At 36.5% G+C, this 20,573-nt stretch overlaps 1 protein-coding gene across 3 annotated transcripts in view; it reads left to right on the top strand.

Moving 5' to 3' along the window:
* The first annotated feature begins 677 nt into the window (after positions 1–677).
* The window catches only part of LOC135694997 (kelch-like protein 20), a 37,459-nt gene continuing 17,563 nt past the window's right edge, over positions 678–20,573 (top strand). The window contains exon 1 of one of the 3 annotated variants that reach the window (XM_065213915.2): positions 678–1,733. Coding sequence is in view for 2 of the 3 variants with exons in the window: in XM_065213913.2 (XP_065069985.2) it covers positions 13,037–13,083 (47 nt within the window). In the remaining variant the exon portion in view is untranslated. Of the gene's footprint in view, positions 1,734–12,046; positions 13,084–14,247; positions 17,738–20,573 lie in introns of those variants that run through there. The other 2 variants (XM_065213913.2, XM_065213914.2) reach the window with 2 other exon arrangements.

The raw sequence follows: 20,573 nt of genomic DNA, 5'->3' as shown, positions 1-20,573 counted from the left end.
ACAATGCTTCTTAGGGTTGGGGTAGTTGTTTGTAAGTCGATAGCACGTTATCGCATTTTTTGCTTGATGAGTCCATGGCCATCATAGTTTATCATTCTATATCCAGGGTACCAGAGCCACACTGTTTTGAGCACAGAAATGGAGGAGAAGAGCTTGAACCTTTGTTGCTCTGGTACCCAGTGTAATCATTCAAAGGTTTTCATTCATATTTAATGTCACTTTGCTGCTTAAGCTTGAACTCTCATTAAGCTTGAAAATGGGAGTTGCAACGTAGAACCGTCCTGTTCGATATTTCAAAGCCTGCATACAATAACTGGAAACAAAACGTGGACGGGGATGTTGAACAGTCATCACTATTTCATTAAGTTTCCATCATTTTTTTTCATCTATCGTGTTTCTGAATTTATCAGAAAGTTCTTGGTAAGATTTTATTTATTAGATTCAGAAGTAACCGGATTAAACTGGCAACTACCCTTTTTTAAAGGAGCGTGGCTCTATAAGATCTCTATTTTTGAAAACGTTTCATAATCTTACCCCAGTAAGTTGAAATAACATCCCCAAATATTATAAAACTTCATATGATTAGGTAGACCAAAACCCAATAAAACTCAGCTTTTCCTAGATACAGTTACACTTGTTTCAGTGGTGGATTTAGAGGGGGGCAACTAGGGGCAGTTGCCACTCCCTCACCGATTTGAAGCAAGTCTAGCTCCCTTTTTTTGAAAATTTTGCCCCCCTTTTGAAGAATGAGAAGCAGGTGAAAAAGTTTCTGAGACTTATAGGTTAATTTACTATAAAATACTGCTAAATTTGCAGATTTAGTTAAATATGCTCAAATTGGCCGAGAAATAGCCGCTGGAAGACCTGAAGTTTACCAAAGGATTATTGTAGATTTATCTTGATCCAAATAGGTCAGAACTAAGGCAGAATTACAGTGATTCCATAGAAAATGTCAAGGATTCACTGGACTTAAGCTATCCAAGCCAGTTTAAGCTATTTTCGACTGATTTTACTATTTTAAAACCATTTCATGGTGTTCTTTCAGGAAACGTAGTCAAAATTTGTAGATAGAAAGAAGAGGCAGAGGAGAACATGCTAAAGGAATTTTCCGGCACCAAATATTTATATTATTCTTCCAGAAATTGAAAATAATAAATTGGATTTTTGTGACGTCGCAATTTTCTAATTCTGTTATTTCTGACAATTCCAATTGACAAAACGTGAATTTAAGGGTGAATTTAAATGAGCTAAGAAACTGATTTTATCGAAATTGGCTCAAGGGAAAGGTCCAGTTTTGAAAATGGAAACGCGTAGATTCTGCAACAGTTGTCGCATGCACCTACTGTAACAACTTTCTATTGTTTCTTTTTATATTTTATGATGTTTTTGTGCGTGCATTGGATACCGCAACGGGAAATTGTACTGTCGAAATGAGTTTTTTTTATAATGGAAACCAAACGAACTAGTAGGACGCTGCGGATGAGTGTGGCGTTTACATGAGCTTGGGCTTCTGATTCCGAGGTCAAGAGATTAGAGACATTGACGCTGATTGGTGGATGTCGTTCTATGAATGTCCTGGGGATTTCCGGAGAGAAAGAAAATCTCCTAAAGAAGAAAAAGTCAAATGGCGGAGACTGGGGTGCAATATTGTGCCAAAGTTTTGAATGGCGAGAAGACCAGTTTGTAATTAACGAGAAGTTTATTCAGAGCGATGGCTAGGTAAAAGGACGAACGTAAGTTTCTATTGGTTTTATATCTGTGCCGAATACGAGTTTGTACTGATGCCTGAGCAAAATCGCGGAATTTATCTAGGCCTATTTTTAGCCATGTCAACGTAAAAAGATTTTGTCAACAGGAGAATGTATGTTCTTTTTCCTTACGTTTACAACCATGGGCTCTCGTCTTCTAAACATCAAGGTCCTGTTTGACTTTAAACACTTCTTAGAATGGGAGCTTCTTGAAACTTTTTATTGATGACCAAGATTGCTGTCATGAAAAATGGAGCTGGAAAAATGAGATGATAAAGTTTCATTTATCATATTTCTCTGTATGGTTTACTGATCTTGATTACATTGTGACACAAAATTTTGCAATTTCGCTCAAAATGAGATGTGACATGTGAAGAAATCGAAGAGTGTGTTTCTTTTATTATGCATGCCAGTGTATTATGGCAAAATCCACTTTATGATAACATCAAATGGCACATTATTAAATCCGAACAAGTTTGGATATCAACAGAATGTGATACTAGCCCTTGAAGGAATCTCATGAAGAGAAAATTTCATTCTAAAAGTGAGAAGAATTTTTTTTCAGATACTTCAGTTTCAGTTTGTGTTTGATTTTAAAATTCTTGTGCTCAAATTACAATTTCATTTTAAAAAATCAATAAAACGCGCCTTTATTATATTATGACTAAACTGAATAATCATTTTGCGGGTTCTTTAATAGAAGAAATCACCAACTAGTCCATTGACTAATTAGAGGTGAGGGTGTTCCCCCCAAGCTGGAGGCATATTTTTTTCATTGGTGGAGGTTTATTTTATATTTATTAACAAAGAGTGTTGTAACTTCCTTAAAATGAATTGGTAATAGAATTATAAAGAGTCTTAAAATAACGATTTAATTTTTTTAGTTATATATTTAGTAATATAAAGTTATATGTTGATGGAGTGGTAATTTGCAATCCTGCCTTGATAAAATTAAGGATGTTGTTAGTGCTAGGCACAAATTATGGCTTCCTTTTAAAGGATTTGCTTAATAGGGCTATCTTCCCTATTATGGTTTTCATTTATGACAAAATGTTTCATCTATAAAAGTTGGATTCAAGCCCTTAAATATTTCACATATTTCTATATCAAGATACCATACTTTTTTCTTATGAGACATAAATGCTTTTATTCTTTATAAAAAGTTGTTTAAAGTTGATTGATAATCATTATGAGCTATTCTCAGTGCCCTTTCATTGATCCTGTTTATTTGGTTGTTACTTTTTCTATTACAAAGCATCCAAACAAGAGGAAAATAACTAAAATATGATTTAATGAATGTTTTCATTAAAATTATACGCTTAGTCTATATAGCAAACAATCCTGGCTGAGCATTTACCTTTTTCCCATCTTCTTCACAAAGGTTTTTAATTTGTCCTTCTAATCTAAGTTGATGGTGCAATATTACTCTTAATAAATTGAAATTCTTACCTTCTTTGATAGTACAACCATTCCCCAAGAAATGAATTTCTGCCACTATGGAAACATAAAGAAACATACGTATAATGGGGGTTTGACTGCTATGAATAGAACAGAAAGTTGGAACTAATCAGCAAAACTTCTCTCTACTATACAACAACTTCATATTGCAAATCTGAGTTTCATTTTGTGATCAGGCAACTGTAAGAAGTACTCATGTCTCTGTTGATTTTTAATTTTTTGCTCTGCTGGGCTGAATTGGCTGATTTGTATTTTCAAAGAGCTTGCATTTGGACTTGTTTCAGACGAGACTTTTTATTCTTCCTAAACTATTCTTCCACTCCATGGTTTTCTTCCCATTGGGTACAATCATCTTGAAAGCTTAAATTTTGACAGGCCATTTTATTTGAATCGAGTAGAGCATACTGTTTTGCAATACATCACTGCGCAAATGGAAAATTAAGGTGAATTGTTGCCCGACAATGTTGCGAAACTGGACAACGTAGAGCTGAGCAACAAATGTTGCTGAAAAATGTTTGAGCGTGTTCAAACATTCGAGCTTGATGAATTTGTCGGCCGACACAGTGGCCAAATTGGACAGTCTTGAGCAACAGTAGGAATTTGTGAATGTTGCCCAACAATGTTGCCCAGTTTGGCCAAGGCTTTAGGGTTGTATCAGGAATGAACCGTATGTATTATATGGGGATAAATGGGGATTGATTTTTTATGGTAGGCTAAAATTAATTCTTTTTGTATCAGCATTTAGGGAGAATTTCTTATCTTTTATTTAGGATTGTACTTTTGTGATAACTAACGATCAAGTTTTTCTTCTAAACAGTTGGTCACAGGGACTATATCTTATTTAACTGGAACTTTTTAGTAGCATGTCGACAAGAATCATCTAACAAGACATTTGAAGTTTAAGAGGCTGTCTATACAGGATCGGATCCAAATGGATGGTACCCAAAGTGGTACGGATAGGTTTTATGTTTACACGAGACTTTGCGGATCTGATCTAATTTGGATCTGCTATCCAACCCGTTTGGGATCTCTTTCAAAGATGGTCCTGTTTGGATTCGATCCCAAAAGGTCTTGTGTAAACGATTGGGATTGGATCCAAACAGGTACAGAAGATGTTCATTTTAAGGTACTTTGTATATTGAATTCCTAGACTTGGTGCCAAAGACAATAAATTTATCATTCAAACCTTTCAACTTGGTTTAACCTCAGCTATCAAATCTATTAATAAAGATATCTGCTTTTTCAAAATGAATAAAGAGGTTTACAAAGGATCAAAGAGCAAAGTTTTTGGTTGGACTGACGAAGAGAGGGCTCTACTGATGAAAGTTGTGCTGGAATGTAAAGTGAACAAAACCCAAGGAGCATCTTATTGAGAAACAATAAAACAAAAATATGAAGGCAGATACAATATAGATACAATAGGACCAATTATTTTCTTCCTTTTGAGATTGAGTAATTGCTGCTAAAATACGGTTCCGATCCTGTGTAAATGCGAATATTTTCAGATCTGACCCCCCTCAAACCCTCAAAAATGAGAACATCCTCTCAAAAATGAGTTTGGGTCCAAATGGATCTGATACTGTTTGGATCCAATCCCGTGTAAACAGAGCCTAAGTATGCAACTTTTCATGTTACTTTACTAGAGTTGCATCGATGTATCTGAGATCTTCAAGGAAAAACCTATTCAATTTAACTTTGTAGTTTTTCCCAAAGAAGCAAAAGTTTCAAATAGGATGATGTTAAAGGGGATTTACCCCCTATCCCCCTTTCACAGTGCTTCTATTTCTATTCCATCACATATTATGCAAAAAAGATGTTTTATAGATCAAACAGCAGTTTTAATGTAGATGTTTTAATGTTGTTCTACATTGGTATCATATTTATATACTAAAATGCGTGCGGTACAATATGATGAATTTAAATAACGATCAATGTGAATAAATTGTACCAGGAAAATATTTTTCTAAAATAATTAACATTATATTATTATTTTATATTAACATTGTATTATTTTGGAAAAAAATTTCCTGGTACAATTTATTTACATTGATCATATTTATATGTATCAAAAGGCCCCTGACTCACTAAAAAATTCACTTAAGAAGAAGCAATGAGCCTTTCAAACAGCATCTCCCATTGCTTGAAATGTATTAAGAAGAATCAAAGTTACTAAGTAAGGTATACATATTACATATCTTCATCAAGGCGCAACTGATACTGATTATGGATAGAATACACTTTATAAAATGATGCTATGTCATAGAAAAATTTATCAGAAAATTAGAAAAATGAGCATGGAATGATTTGCATTCAAGCCATGCCACTTTTCCTATTCTCCTTTCTTCCTTTATCTATCCTTCTCGCCCCTTTTCCCTTCAAAACCTTTCTTTTCTAGGCCTAGTTACAGTTGTGATTTCCATATGATATCTGTGTAATCAGCTTCATACACTTTCACAGTGGCAGACACTTCAAGGGGCAAGGGGGGCAACCACCCCCCCCCCAATAGAGTACAACCCCCCCCCAATAGAGTACAATGGTCTTTTGTTCTAGAACAATGGGAAATATGACGTCATCTTATTAAAACAATAGGCTTGCCCCAAATATTTGACCAAGTGTCTGCCCCTGCACTCGCATCACCTTCATTGTCTCCTACAACCTAAGAAATATTGCCATCACTTTTTTATTTATACTTCTTTCTATTCCCTTCTTTTACCGTTTTTTCCACAAGCCCCATTCGAAGCACACTTTTCTGTTAAACAAAAGATAAAACACAAGTAGTATTCATATAAAATGGTCTTCCTTTTAATGTTAAAATATTCTTATTATGAATTACATGGTGACCTCCATTCAGCAGTCAGCTGGAAATCATTGTGGTCATATTTAAAATGCTTCACACGACATTTGTTTGAGCAGATAGGCTGGTAAGTTGATCTTTGAAAGAGATTAGAAACCGACATATAATATTAGATTGCTTTCAAGTAAACTATGATTGCCTTTCCATGAAATTAGACTGAAATCAAGGAATGACCTAAACGAGTTTTACAGTATTTATGCTGTATCTCTGAATGGCCTCTTTGTCAGGAACACGTTGACTAGGTGTTCTATTTTTAACGACATTTTGACACACTGGTGTCTCTGTCATAATTGCATTGAAGAGTCGTTCCCTTATTTTTTTATAATTAGTGCACGTCATATGTACTGGCTGTAGTAACAGTTTTTCATTTAGTCACGCTTTCTTTTAAGCAAGGATATCTTTCTCTTCTCTTAAAAAATATTTTACGTCGATTGAAAGATATGGTTGGCTCAAATTGATTAAGATTGACAAGGAATGTTCGGCTCAAAGCGATTAGGATTTCAGCGGAAATTGAATTTGGTCTTAAAAAAATGTAAAATTGGCAAAGTGCTATAGTGCTTGGAAAAGCTTTTGAGAATAAAAGACAAGAATTTAAAGTTAAGGTTTGATAATGCAAAATAGTAGAAATCAATTATAAGAGCAATGCACCAATGCACCGTTAGTACCTGGCGTAAGACGAACTCAATTGTAATACTTTGTATTTAATGGTGCTGACGTTAAGGCAACGGCATGTTGATTTATATTTATTGTATCAAATGCGCGAAATGCGAAGTATGTTTTCCTCTTCTTATGTAATAGTAACACATGAATTTGTTCAATTTGGACATATAATTGCCTGTACTAGAAGTTAATTTCCCTCTAGGTAGGATTACCATGTAGGCCAGTCCAACCTTTCATAGAGATGACCCTAGGTCGTATGCTACATACTTTCAGTTTACTGGATTTTTGTGCAGGCTCAAAGTCACGTCTCGCTTTTGAAGCATGGCTATACCTCTCAAATTCTCGACTTTCTGCCTACTTTCTTCGATTCTACCCGACTTTGACTGGTCCAGGTGCTCGCATGCCTCCCCCTCAATTGGCATTGCGCATTTCCCCTTGAATACTTATTCTCAGACAACATCTCTGACATATTCATGGAACAATATACTTGTTCGTGAAACAACCACGACATTTCTCTCCACGATCAGCTTCTTATATCTATTGGTGACGTTAGCTCTTAACATGCTCAGTGAGAGTCCAAAGGCTTTAAACATTAATTAATTGACATTATTCTTTGCCAATCCCTTGTTATGCAACCAATAATGCTGTAAACTGTTTACCAACATAATGTTATGTTATATTTTGTAGTAGAAAGTCTCTTTTTCTAGAGATTTTATTTGATTTAATATAGAAACAAAACAGTTGCAATAGCAAGTTGTAAGTGTCCTCTTACGGTAATTGAAAATCTTTTGATGTGGAAAGAAATGGGCTTTTTGTAATATTTTTCGTCATATCAGCACTCGGATATTCATTTCGTGAGCTAAAATCTTCCTGGCGATGAAAGGACGTTGATTACTGAACATGTCGTTGTTTCTAACGAATGGCTCTGTTTTGCAAAATAAGAATGTAGTTAACGGGATATACTCTAATCAAATCTTATAACCAGACGCTTTAAGTTGCTTAAATTGGTTTCAGATTGTTAATTTAATTGATTAAACTATATATCCGCAATCAGAGAAGATGTTGGTTTTCAACATGACGAATCGGTTTACATTTGAGCCGTAAAATAGCATTTAGAGACAGATTTTAAACAGTTCATTGGCGTCTCGGGGACTTGCTTCAAATTCAATCGTTTTTAGCTGTATTTATCTTACATATGAGCTGGGACTTTGGAACCAGGGAGCGTGTACCGAGGACACGTACCCTCAACTTTTTTGATAAATGCTCTTTTCTAAGAAGTAACCTCTTTGAAAAAGTTCTTATTTTCTGCGACAGTGTCACCCTTACTACATATGTTGTTCCACATTTGAAATGAATCCAACACTCGTACATAAAAGGTTGTTCAATTTGAATGCAACGTACCAGGTTCTAAACAAACTCTCTGTATGGTTCCTTTTATTGTTGGTGTAGAAGCTAAGCCTTTTTTATAATGCTGGAAAGTCACAAACTTTCTGTTGTTTTTGATGTATGTTTTTAAGAGTTTGCCCCTCATCAAACTCCGCAGCCCATGTTTCTTTATAAGCATAGAGCAATACTGTCAAGCTCTGTCCTTCCTGAAAGGCACTGCAAGCAAGGTGGGGTTTTGGGCGTGGCACATTTGTTCTATAAGCGGTCCTCAATTTCTTTACTCTGCTCAAAGCCTTTCCCGTCATCAAAATGGCGCTGTTACCTTGGAATATTGCCGAGAAGGTGAATGAGCCTAGGTGATTCTTCGAGGAAGTAAAGATTTGTTAAAGGAGCTTAGTTTCTCTGGTCTAAAATCAAAATGTTATTGCCAAGTATTGGGCATTAAAAGCTGAATCATTTTCATTTTTATTAATATAATCTCAGCATTATTAAACTTAAATACTGAAGTTAGCTAACAGCCAAAGGACAAAGCCTTCTAAATTGAAACGCATCGCAATGAACAAACTGTGTGAAGAAGGCATACGAAAATAACTAATTTCAAGCCAAGTGCCCTTTTTGGGGTAATACGTAACTAAAAGATAGCACCAAATTAACTTTCCCTGTTGGGAACTAAGTAATTTTAGTTTCTTTTTCGAGCTATTTAAATGAATGATTTTTTATCTCTTTACGTAGACTGATTTTAGCTGATATGCCGTATTTTCAAAATATATCTTGTTTTTCTGTTATCGTCAAACATGTAATTTGAATCCTTGTCGGGAATTGTAATGCATAATTATTTCTATTTAAGACATTTAAATCATTATTAGTTTTCCTTTTTCCTTTGTTTTGTAATTGCCTTAACTTAGCACTAATCTTTTTAACGGCCGCCATATTTAAAAAAGGCGACAAAATTGGCGATTAGACGGCTGGCGGAAGTCCCCTGTCTTAAGTTTGAAAACACGCATTATCATATATACCACAACGTTTCTGTAATTATTGAAATGTTTCCATTACACCCATGCTTAATTTTATTTCCTTTATCATTTACTGTTTAGTCCAATTTCCCGAGAGAGCAGTGCAACAAAAATACCTTTTCATAGCCCGAAGCGATCATGAAGGCCTTTTGTAATTTTAGGTGCCAGAAGTTCCAGGTGTTTTATTTGGGTCCATCTTAGTTGCCCACCGCTGTCTGCTTTGTCGCTATAGGTATAGATCTTATGTCGGTTTTTTTAAGTTGGGGGTAATTTTTATGGTTATTGGCAGTGAGACGAAACACACACAGAACAAGAACCGTAGAAGTGGGACGGGGTGTTTGAGGGGGCTTATCCAAAATGAACTTCAAACCAAACAACTGTTCTCCTTGCTATTGGTTTTCTGGTTTGTCTAGCCCTTTCTCCGATGCTTTTAGTCCCCCTCCGATACTTTTAGTCCCCCTCCGATACTTTTAGCCCCCTCAATCTGGTCCAACCCCCAGTGATCCTTGCAGCTGTGGTAGCAAGGGATCTTTTGATATCGTCTTCACATTCTGAATTGCATACCATATGCATATTGCCTCTATTGCTCGCTGCATTGCTTTAATACCCCACGTATGATAAAACTAAAACAATATGCTATTAAAAATACTCCTGTTGGCCTCTTTTTCCCATTACTGTTATGACAATGCTGATTTTAATGTCCTTGTTTATTTTCTATAGCTAGCATGGTTGTACGAGTTCTATGATATCTTTCTATAGATTGTAAACTTTGCAAAAATAGACACCATGTAGTCTGTAACGAGTACGTTTCGAGACCAGAGGTCAAGTTATATGTGAAAACAAATTTAACCGTTATCCTATTTGCATGCTGGTGCATTCAAACAAAACCAGAGATCTCCTTAAGTCACTTTCATCTGTTTGATGCGATCCTGCCACATTATGCAAAACCACACTGCCTCTTGCTGATTCGCTCTGCTTGAGACATTTTAGTTGTATTAACTTGGCCTTGGCTTTACGTTGCGAGGTAACACGCGTTCACGGTTGCGAGGTAACTCGTGTTTACGGTCGCGATCTACATCGTCGTTCTGTGGTAAGAGAAAATTGTATTCAAACAGTTTTTTCTTGATTTTTAAAGTGGATGTCTTTGCCATCACCAACCAACCGAATAATTATTTAGTTGGAGGCAGTGGCGATTACTCGTACTGCATTTTCAAGCATGTCAGGACTCAGTGTTGCCAGGTTGTTGGGGTAGAGACAGCTGAATAATGACGGCACCATTGCTTGTCCTTGATTATCTGGGGATACTTGTCACGCACAGCTCGCACTGCATCAATGCGAGAGCTCCAACGTGTCGTACATAACTTTTTTAGTGTCAGTGATCCTTTCCCAGCTTCGATTCCAAGATTTCTCCATCTATTCAAGGAAGAGCCAAAAAAACTGAAGATATCTCGAAGGGTAGCAAAAAAGTTTTCATTCATAACGTGTGATTGCCCACCTAATAACAACGGTTAATTGGTCGACTCTGGTAATATCACTGGCGGAATCCAAGATTATACTCCAGAATGGTGCGGAATTAATATTTTCTACCAAAGTCGAGGATACAGTATTTGCAAGCATGTGAATCGGCTTATTTTATCTTAGTGTAAGGTATTTTGTTGCTCTACCTGGAAGAGATATAACTTCTGCTAGAAATTCATCATATTCAGCCATAAGAGAGACCAATGCCAAGAAGTTCCCACCTTCACACACATTATCATGAACCTGCTCTCTGTGCCCTCTGAATGCCAAGGTCAAAATTGTCATTGTCATATAATTGAAATAAGCCATTGAAGAATTATAGCGAATAAACAAAACAAAACAGAATGAATGAATCCAGTGTTGTGTTAGCAACACTGTTTAGTAATAACTTTTGGGATGGCTTTAGGAAACCTTGTCAACATGGTAAAAAAGCACAAAATACGAAAAATTTGATGGGGGCCCCTTTTGGGCCCTTTTTGGTCGGGGGCCCTTAGTTCTCGAACTAAGGTCGCCTAAACTGCGTTACGCCACTGGTTGGAGGATACATTCATTCCTTGTTATCACTTTAGACTAGAAATACACCTTTTTAATACGGTTTTATCCAATCCTCTTTTTGTTTCATTTTAAGAATTTATCAGTTGAATGCTGATTTCCTAACTGCCCTGTAAAATATCAGCAAAGAAAATTTTTCCAACCATTAAAATTTACATGCAAGACTAAAGACAAAAAGGAACATAAAGGTAAGCAAATAGATGGTCAAAGAGGGTTTTTGGTCACAGAAAAAACTTCTACCCTAGCATCAATCTTTATTTACTATAGTTGTCAAACGAGTCACCTACCACTCGACGCAGTCTCTAAAATGCCACATGTATTGCAACACCACTCACATTTTTAGTGTCTTCTAGAATTTCGCTCAAACACGGTCAATGATAAAGACTGTCTTTCATAACCTAAAAATGTTTTTTATGTCGATGACACATTCACACCAATACTTAGAGATTTTGTCACTTCGCCCAAAATTTTGCCAAAGGATATTTGAATGAATGACAAATTATACATCATGGAATTGAAATGTCAAAAGATATCATAGTTGCTCTATCCGCGTATTTAATTTCCTGACAAAGGTCAGTCTACCACAGCTCTTTATAACCGTTAACTCTCTCTGTTTCTGGCCGATATTACTTTTCCTTTGTCTAAAGTGTTTCCTAATTTGCCAAGAACACTGACATGACAGGGGGTGCATCTCTATCGTTGATTGCTGCTTTAGGGGGCTAATTTCTGCAAGTCACCACACCAGCCAAATTACGCTCTTTACAGTTCAAATTTATACTAAGTTACCACACCAGCCCAATTACTCTCTTTACAGTTCAAATTTATACTAAGTCACCACACCAGCCAAATTACGCTCTTTACAGTTCAAATTTATACTAAGTTACCACACCAGCCCAATTACTCTCTTTACAGTTCAAATTTATACTAAGATATTATCAGAGCTTTTTTCAAAATCTTTGTTGTTATGATTGTGAAATTTTCTCTTGGCCCACCCACTTTCCAACCTGCGTCGGAGCCCATGGCAGTTCTGTCACATCCTGCTGGCATTTCATCTCTCTAGGCTTATATCATACTTGCTAAAAGCCTTTCACAATGGTATCAGATCATTAAGTTGCCAAGGGCCTAAAATCTGGAATTCACTCCCAGAATCAATAAAAACAGTACAAAATACTAGGCAATTCAAGAATTTGATAAAAACTTGGTTCCGCCAGGCTAAATTGTGGTTTTTTGGGGGAAATGTCCTCTCATCCTCTATATGCAATGTTGATATGCTGATTTCTACATTTTCCGATTGCTTCAGGGGAAAAGGTTTTTTGTATCATCGTTTAGAGGGGAGGGAGTGGACGAAACAGTACCCAACCGTTGGACTGTATCACGTTCTCTAAAAGTACAAGGACGAACGTATCTTCCTTTGAAAATATTAGTGAGTTACCACGAATCACCAACGAGTAAAAGTTACATTCTACGACTGCAGTGCTCCGTATGGATGTAAACGTGTGACAAACGAGTTACAAATGTGGCAGAAAAGCTCGTGCTTTCTCTATGGTGTGTGAAAAAACAGTCTCGTTAAAGCTGATTTATAACCCAATGAAAAACATAGACAAACCAACCTAACCCAGTCATAAATCCGATAAACCATTGCATATGTTCAAGTGTACATATTTGTCATATTCAAGTCATATGTTTTATGGCTACCCGAGATTATTTCTAAGCTAAATGACATGGGGTTTGATCAATTTCTTTGGGTCGTAGATACATTTAAGCGTAAGATTGAGATGCATTTCACCTTCAAGCTAGTTTGAGCGATTTTTTACGTTGATGTTCTCTTAATCGAGACGGCTTTTACGATGAAGAAATTTTGTTGCTTGTCTATTAGGAGAGGTGTCTGTCGTTGGTAAGTTTCGAAACTTTTTAGATTTTTTAAGGGCAGAAATACCCTGTACTGAGGGTCAGTTAGTGACAAATATATATATTTGAGTACTCATATATGAGTACCTGAAGTTAAGAATTGATCAGCTTGATGAGTTTTTTTGTAACCGCCTGTCTAATAGATTATAATTGAGTTTTATGAAAATAAATGTTCCTCTTTAACACATTTTTATTTGTCTTTGTGTGAAAACTGCATTCGCCAATGGATAGTATGATTGCACCTAATTTTTAAATTGTTACGTTTAGAAATTACGTTATTTGACGAAGTGTGTCATTTTTGCGTTTTGCATTATTGGGAGTGTCAGTAAGTTTATTTATGTAGATAATTTCCATTTACCAGACCAATCAACGCAAATTAAACTCATTTGTGAACAACGTTCTCTCAATTTCAACCGTCGAGCCTATCCACAGATGCATTCTGTTAAAGGCACCTTTTGCTTTTTATCAAAGGACTTTTTTCTCTCATATTTTCTAAAACCTTTTAGATTAACTCGAAACTAAGAAAATCTCTATGATAATAATACGTACAAACCTCTCTATGATATAGTAAATGCTGCAAAACTCCACAAAGAACAACTCAAGAGCTCCTTTTTTATTATACACCTTGTTTGTATTTTTTTTCTTAGGTAGATAATTATATGACCAATTTCAGAAATAATCTGGTTTTTATTCGTTAGTGCATTTTCCCTGGACCATTTTTTGTAGACAACACAACTGTATCAGATATGTAACAGGAGGCTTGGGAGTTTGACAGCTGCACCGAAAACGATCGATTATTCACAAACGATCGATTATTTGCCATATGGCTGTGCTTTGTCGGTGAATTTTCAAACTAGCTTGTCGGCAAAGAAAGGATGGCTATCACACTTTGTCGGCAAATGGGGCCTGGACACCCCTTTTGAGCACTATAGCTAGTGATGGCCCTGGATACAACCATTGCAAATCATCGCGTACCCAGCTCATTATCAGAATTAATGTTTTATATACGAAGTCACCCTAAAGAACCTTTGACATTGCAATCCTCGTATGCACCTTATTAAAAACCTCAAAATCAGCCTTATTCATGAAAATGAAAGTGTTTTTTCCGGGGGGGGGGGGGGGGGGGGGTGGTTGCTTTACATTAAGTGGGTAAAACAGCATGTATCTGCCATTGGAAGAAAGGAAAATTTCATATATAAACTGAAAAAGATGGTTCTGAGTCATGCTGGTTTGCAATGAATTGACAAAACATAAGGATATCAGGTGCCGTCCTATATGTGTTGTCTCCTCCCTTTACCATTTTGAAAGTTAAGTTTAATTTCCTTTTTGGAAAACAGAACAAAAAACTGCACAACCAACTAAACTTCTTAAGGTTATTGTTTTACAATAAAGAAGTGTAAACAGTTGTATGCACCCGAAACTGTACAAAAGAGGATTATGGAGATAATAAAGCAACTCTTAAGAAGGAATAAAAGGCTAACTGGATGTTATTTTCAAATATTTACAAACAAATTACTTTCAAAAAACTACCACACTTCAGGGTAAATTTCAAGAAATGTTGAGATTTGCCAGCAGAAAACACTTGACTGAGTGCAGGCTTTGCTTGGCACGGTTTGACAACATATTACCTAGATAGAATGCCTGTGATGATCCTTTAATTTTTCATTCTTAAAGGGGAACGCTCTTTCGGGAGAGGGGGTTAAAAGGGGGCGTTTGTACATTCTTTAAGTTCTTGAAAATATGCAAAGAGCATGATAAATACAGTAATTGATTTTGTTTTGCTGTCTATTGCATAAAAAGTAAAATAGCAAAGAGAAAATCGTACAATTGAGAAACACATTCAATGTCAACGTCCCAATCATCTCCCAAAATAACGTTAAAGAATAGTGCTCCTTCAGCTACATTCCTGCGGGGATATGAAAGAGCTCTATGCAAATTTTCTTGTCTTGCAAAAGGAGCGTTTGGTTATAAAAACGATGTCTATCTTCTGAACATTTCTGTCTAGCCATCAACAGCAAATCCATATGAATTCATTGAAGATGAAATCAGTTCACTTCAAGGCCATTGCCACCGGGATTTTACTCATTCAATAACCAGCGTAATATTTACATTGGGGCCTTTTAAAGGAGGCGTTTCAAAGAGGGGCGTCCTTTGAATTGCTTACTTTATAAATGGGGCGGTCATTCGTGGAGACATTTAAAAACACGGGCGTTTTGTCAGATTAATGTATTTCTCTGTATAAGGCTTCACTTCAACATTTCTACACAAAACTGCCAAGAATTGTGGATAAGTGTGGCAGATATTATAAAGTTGGTAAACTTGGAGCTTAAAGTTGGGCTGAGGTTAATAACACCCACTTTTTTCATCATTTCAGTGATACACCCGTTTTTTTTCTATAATTTATTGGCTTACCCCTGCTGTCTTATAATTTTTTATTCAATCCTAGAAGACTTAAGGAGATGGTGTTTTTAACACAACTTAGAGAATGAACCAAAAGAGGGGTAAACTGAGAGAACAGTTATTTTACTTGAAAATTGTTGTAGATATTTTTGGTGCCTAACAAAGTTTTTGCAGAGTTGCATGTACTGTAATTGACAATGTAATGTAAAAGATCCTTAATCTTGCATTTGACTTAGGCACTGAACAATATTGTGTCCACAATGATGCCTGTTTTCAATTCATCAAATATCTTTTTGTAACGTGTTAAAAAGAGTGGTTTGTCTTTGTGGAATTGGTAACTAGTGACCTCAACGTTGCTCATTGCCTAGGTGTTGAGAAGCATCTGGAATTATCTTTTTGTCACCATCGTCAGCTCAGCTCTTTCTGCGAGGTATTGTTTTCACCATTCATTATTGCTGATAGTTCATTCATATTGAAACATCAGTTTGGCACATAAAAATTTGCCCTAGTGTAGACCTGCCCCTTTCAATCTGTCGTCGCGAAATTCCCCAACCTTTTACTGTAACATCTTTTATTCCATTCATTATTCTTTAGACAAGAGACAAATAAATTTCAGCAACATATACCTGCAGATTTTGCAGGGGATCCTTTTTTCCATAAAAGGAAAACATAAAGCAGGAGTAGCAATAGCCCTGCCATTGTGAGGAGCCATCACTCTCGACGTGTCCAGTTCTCTTAGCATTGGCATGCAGGGCTTTTAAAGCTATTTGGAATGATTTTACCATATGGAAAATTTTCTTGCAGAATTGAATCTGCTTAGCATATGTTGTGGATTAGGTTTTCAAATAGCGACGAACCTCACCTTTCTATTAATCTACGTATTATGTTTCAGCCCTGCTTGTATTAGTATCATTGGCCTGAACAAACGGGCATGTCGCGACATATTTGCTTTGGTTCTGATATACCTCAGGCAGTCAAGGCTGATGGTTGAATAATGAAGCGCTTCTCTTTGGATGTCCAATAATATATGTTATTTTAAGAGACTTGTCTCCAGACCCCTGGAATATTTCTTATCTCCATCAGAGTCAAGAATGAGTGACAGTCGCAACGCTGACGACACAGTGAAAGGTCTTTGTTAAAACCTTCATGGGACCCTTTTAGATCATGCTTGTTGCATTGGTTTTCATGTTTTCATCGTATGTTTTTATGCTAGATTTAAAGAAGTTTGGGCTTATTCGTCTGAGGAATGTATTTTAATTGTGGCTCGACGTTATATCTAAAAAAACATGCTGTAAAGGCCAAAGTGTCTACGCATTCATACACTGATTTACCACAGGATGTACCTGCCAATGTAGTTTCATTTTTGGCTGAAAATTTGGGGGACAGGGTTATGTATTTTGTTTTTCTTCCGGCACATCCCATTGAAGATACTTTTTTCCAGGACCGGCCAGTTTGTCAAGAGAATGAAAGTGTTGTCTTCTTTATAGAGTTATCAAGAAGAGGTTAACTTCTCATATCAATTCACAAAATGTATTCTCATCAAAATTATTTTTAGGCGAGTATACTTACAGTAACTAGTTTCAGTCACTCTGACAACGCACCCTATCTACCAGCACTAATGCACTGGTTTTTTAATTGCACCAATCCTTGAGCACACAAAATCCATCCTATTTGGTTTGAGAATGCCTAGCGTTGACTTAGTCGCGCAAATAACAATCCCCTATGTCGATATCCCTTATCTAAACATCCTCTGCATTGGAGAACCGCCGTGAGCGTGTTGCAGGAGGGCGCTGCGATAAACCGTTGACTGGATGTATGCTGCGCCATGTACGCCAACATCTTAAATTTAAATCATCCGTAATACTGTAGGTTGTATTTATGAAGGATTTCTAGCATTCGATTGTCTGGCCTGAGATTCTTTTCAAATCGTATCGTTTTATCTCGTTTGCATTTCGATTTTTGTTCCTACATCCGCAATCTTTTGTTCCGGGTTTTTTACACTGCCAACCCAGAAAGACTACTGAATCCGCTCTTTCAAATCCATTCATTGATTTGTTTGAATGGATAAAACGGGGATTCTTCTTACATTGTGACGAAAATTTTGTCTGCATTTGTCTTCTTCGTGTGTGCGGTGAGGATTATGTATCTTGCGAGCATATATGCGGTTGTAGGACGTTGAAATACGTCCCCTTCCCAGTACATGATCTCATGGTGATGGCCGCACCGAGAATGGTTCTGTGGTGAGTTTATTTGGCTGTTATGCCGTTGTCTAGGCCAGTTCTTATTTAGTCCTCTTTAAAGATGATTTCTAAATCAGTTACATAGCGGCTCAAAGAAGCTGATCGCATTGTTTCGGTATTTAGAACTTTGATGATTTTGATTTCTTTTGTAATCAATCTGGTAGTGTTTTTTGCCCTTCAACAAGGTTATTTTAGAAGGCAACGTTTCCATTAGCACAGCCAGCGCATGCAAATGTAATGTTTTTTTTGCTAAACGAATGTTCAGATGCATTAAGATATTTTTTATAATCGGTTCAAATTTCGAGGTTTTTATTCGATTCCATTTTTAAGCACTAATAATTTCAATTTTCTATTTAATTGTGGTCCTTATTGTTGAACGAAGATAATTAAACTAACATCTTTGACACGGATTTTCTGGTAACTGAAAAGCACAATTACCTATTTGAAAAAAGGATTTTATACGCAAAGCAAACTATTTTGGATTTGGTTGCCTTTGAAATAAGGATTGCTTGCAAAGCATTGAAACTGTGGTAGAAATAAAAATAGAGTTCCTGTTATGGTAGGAAATCGTCTGTAAACCATTAGAATAGACGTAAACGAGGGTCCTGGAGCTCTTTTATGACAGCTGGAATTGACTTTATAAAGAGCCAAATTCAATTGATGAATAATCGTTTCAAAGTCAAGAGAAAATATTTTCATTCCGTCTTTATGTGCTCAGTGCTTAATCGAGTTTCTATTTGCAACCAAATAGTTTGTATTTAGCAAATGGTTTACATGAAGAACTTCTTGGTTGCAGATTGTTTTGCCTGAAATTTGTGTCAAGAAAAACCCTTCCTCAATGTACTCAACTCCGGCTTGGCATTCTATGGTACCAAAAGTATCCATGTTTAAGTACCTATTAAGCTGTAATTACCGCATTTGCACCTTACAGGTGTGCACAAAGGGTTTGATACCGTACAACTGCTTCAAGTTGTCTGCTTTCTACACAAAGGCTTTTTGCTTTAACTCATTCTTCAGTCTCTTGAGTCTTTTTTAAAGTTTTCCTACAAAATCACTTCCTTATTCCACAAATTCATTGTTAGGGCATGACTGTTGCCAATTTATATTTTGCCAGCCCGCAACTTGCTTGTGGTGCGCTACTCATGCAATGACGGTTTTCCCTGTACCGTTATCAAGGAAAGCGTTTACAGTTGGGCAATGGGAACCAACTTAAAGTGATACTAACTTCAAGAGCCTTGAGTTCAAAGTTTGTAACACTTTGTTGCAAGTTCTAAGAAGAAACATTTTTGAAATCGTTTTTGAAACCATATGCTTAAAAAATTGGGCAACAATAACGAAGAACGTTCAAAGTAATTTGAAGGAAACTGTTTTTGAAAAGCATTCTTTCATCACATTTACGTCATGGGTGTTGTTGATTAAATTGCCTTTGCAGCTGTAATTCAGAAAGCTATTACAATAGAGATGATAAGAGCAAGAAGCGTCGCAGCAATGCTGTGTTGTGCAGGTTGCCAAAAATTAATCACAAGAATAAGATATCGGAGCTGTTCCGTGTAGGGAAATTGGACTTTTAGGTTGCTGTGGGTACAAATACGAATTTCCTTTGCTTTAGAAAGTAGCAAAGGAAAGACTGACCTCAATGGGCATTGGGTTATGTTGAGTACTAAGTATAAGAAACCATATGATTTGGGAGGGGAGAAGTGGCTTTATGTTCCAACAGCATGAAACAGAATCGATCTGGTCGGTTAAATTCTTGAGATAAATGGAACCAAGTTTCCAACAAAGTAAAGAGATTTAGCCGTTCTAGATCTGACGTAAAGTAAAGTGAGAAGGCCAATCGTTTTTATAACGTCTGTAATTTCTACCACAAAATATCCAGGTTTAAGTCTGTTTGGATGTTCTAATCTTCAAATTGCCAGTTCTGTCATCTGTCATCATCGCGGCTTTGACGTTGCTCACATTTGCTTGTTAGATATTGGAAATAGATAGAAGAAGCAACGAAACGAGAATAAGTCTTCATTATGACCCTTCAGCAATGAGATCGTGTCTACAATTTCCTTATAGGCATGTCCAATTCGAAGTCTACTAGATTTTAAACGGACAGATGCAAAATATAGAAACTCAAATAACAACAGAACGAATAAAACGAAAGATGCCGAAGGCTTAAGACTGGCGCAATACTTGTTTAAGGTTTTTCAGTTGAATGAATTCAACTACAGTAGAATCCCACAGTTACGATTTCTATTAAAGCATGAGCTCGTTATATCGAGGGCTCGATAGCGAGAAGTTCGTAAAAAGAGGGGTTCATGATAGTGGGATTCAACTGCACTTGCGAATTAACCACTAAAGAGTTAGCGTAAGAAGGTATGGCTCTTCAATGTCGCCTTGGTTTAAAGCAGTGATGATACTGAGAAAAGCCCAATGAACGTTTGTAACAATTGATGATACTGCCTATGGATAGAGACACAAATTATTGTTCTATTTTAAGAGCAACATAACTGCTGTTGGCGGTGTCAAACTGCCTTTTACTGCTTTTACAGGCTACTTTGCTGGACTTAACTCACTATGGCATTTTCGTTTAGTTTAATGTTGTTTACAGAGGGTGATCTTTCAAGAGAGGAACTCCTTTGAACGCGTCCTTCATTTGAATTGTTATAGTAAGTCTTAAGATAAACGAAAATTATTAATAAATGCCTATTTACACGATACATATTGAATCTAATGGGAATGTAATACATTTGGAAAACGATTTCTTTGTTCACCACAGCAGCCTCCGGGCTTTGGCTACGCAGAATTGCATCGACAATCGTTTCTTAGGTAAAAGAATTCGTTAGTGTTG

Source organism: Rhopilema esculentum, chromosome 8, assembly GCF_057945365.1.
Source record: "Rhopilema esculentum isolate cy_ngs chromosome 8, ASM5794536v1, whole genome shotgun sequence".
Taxonomy (NCBI): Eukaryota; Metazoa; Cnidaria; class Scyphozoa; order Rhizostomeae; family Rhizostomatidae; genus Rhopilema; species Rhopilema esculentum.
Note: the sequence above shows the minus strand (reverse complement) of the source record. Positions and strands in the feature narration are given on the sequence as shown.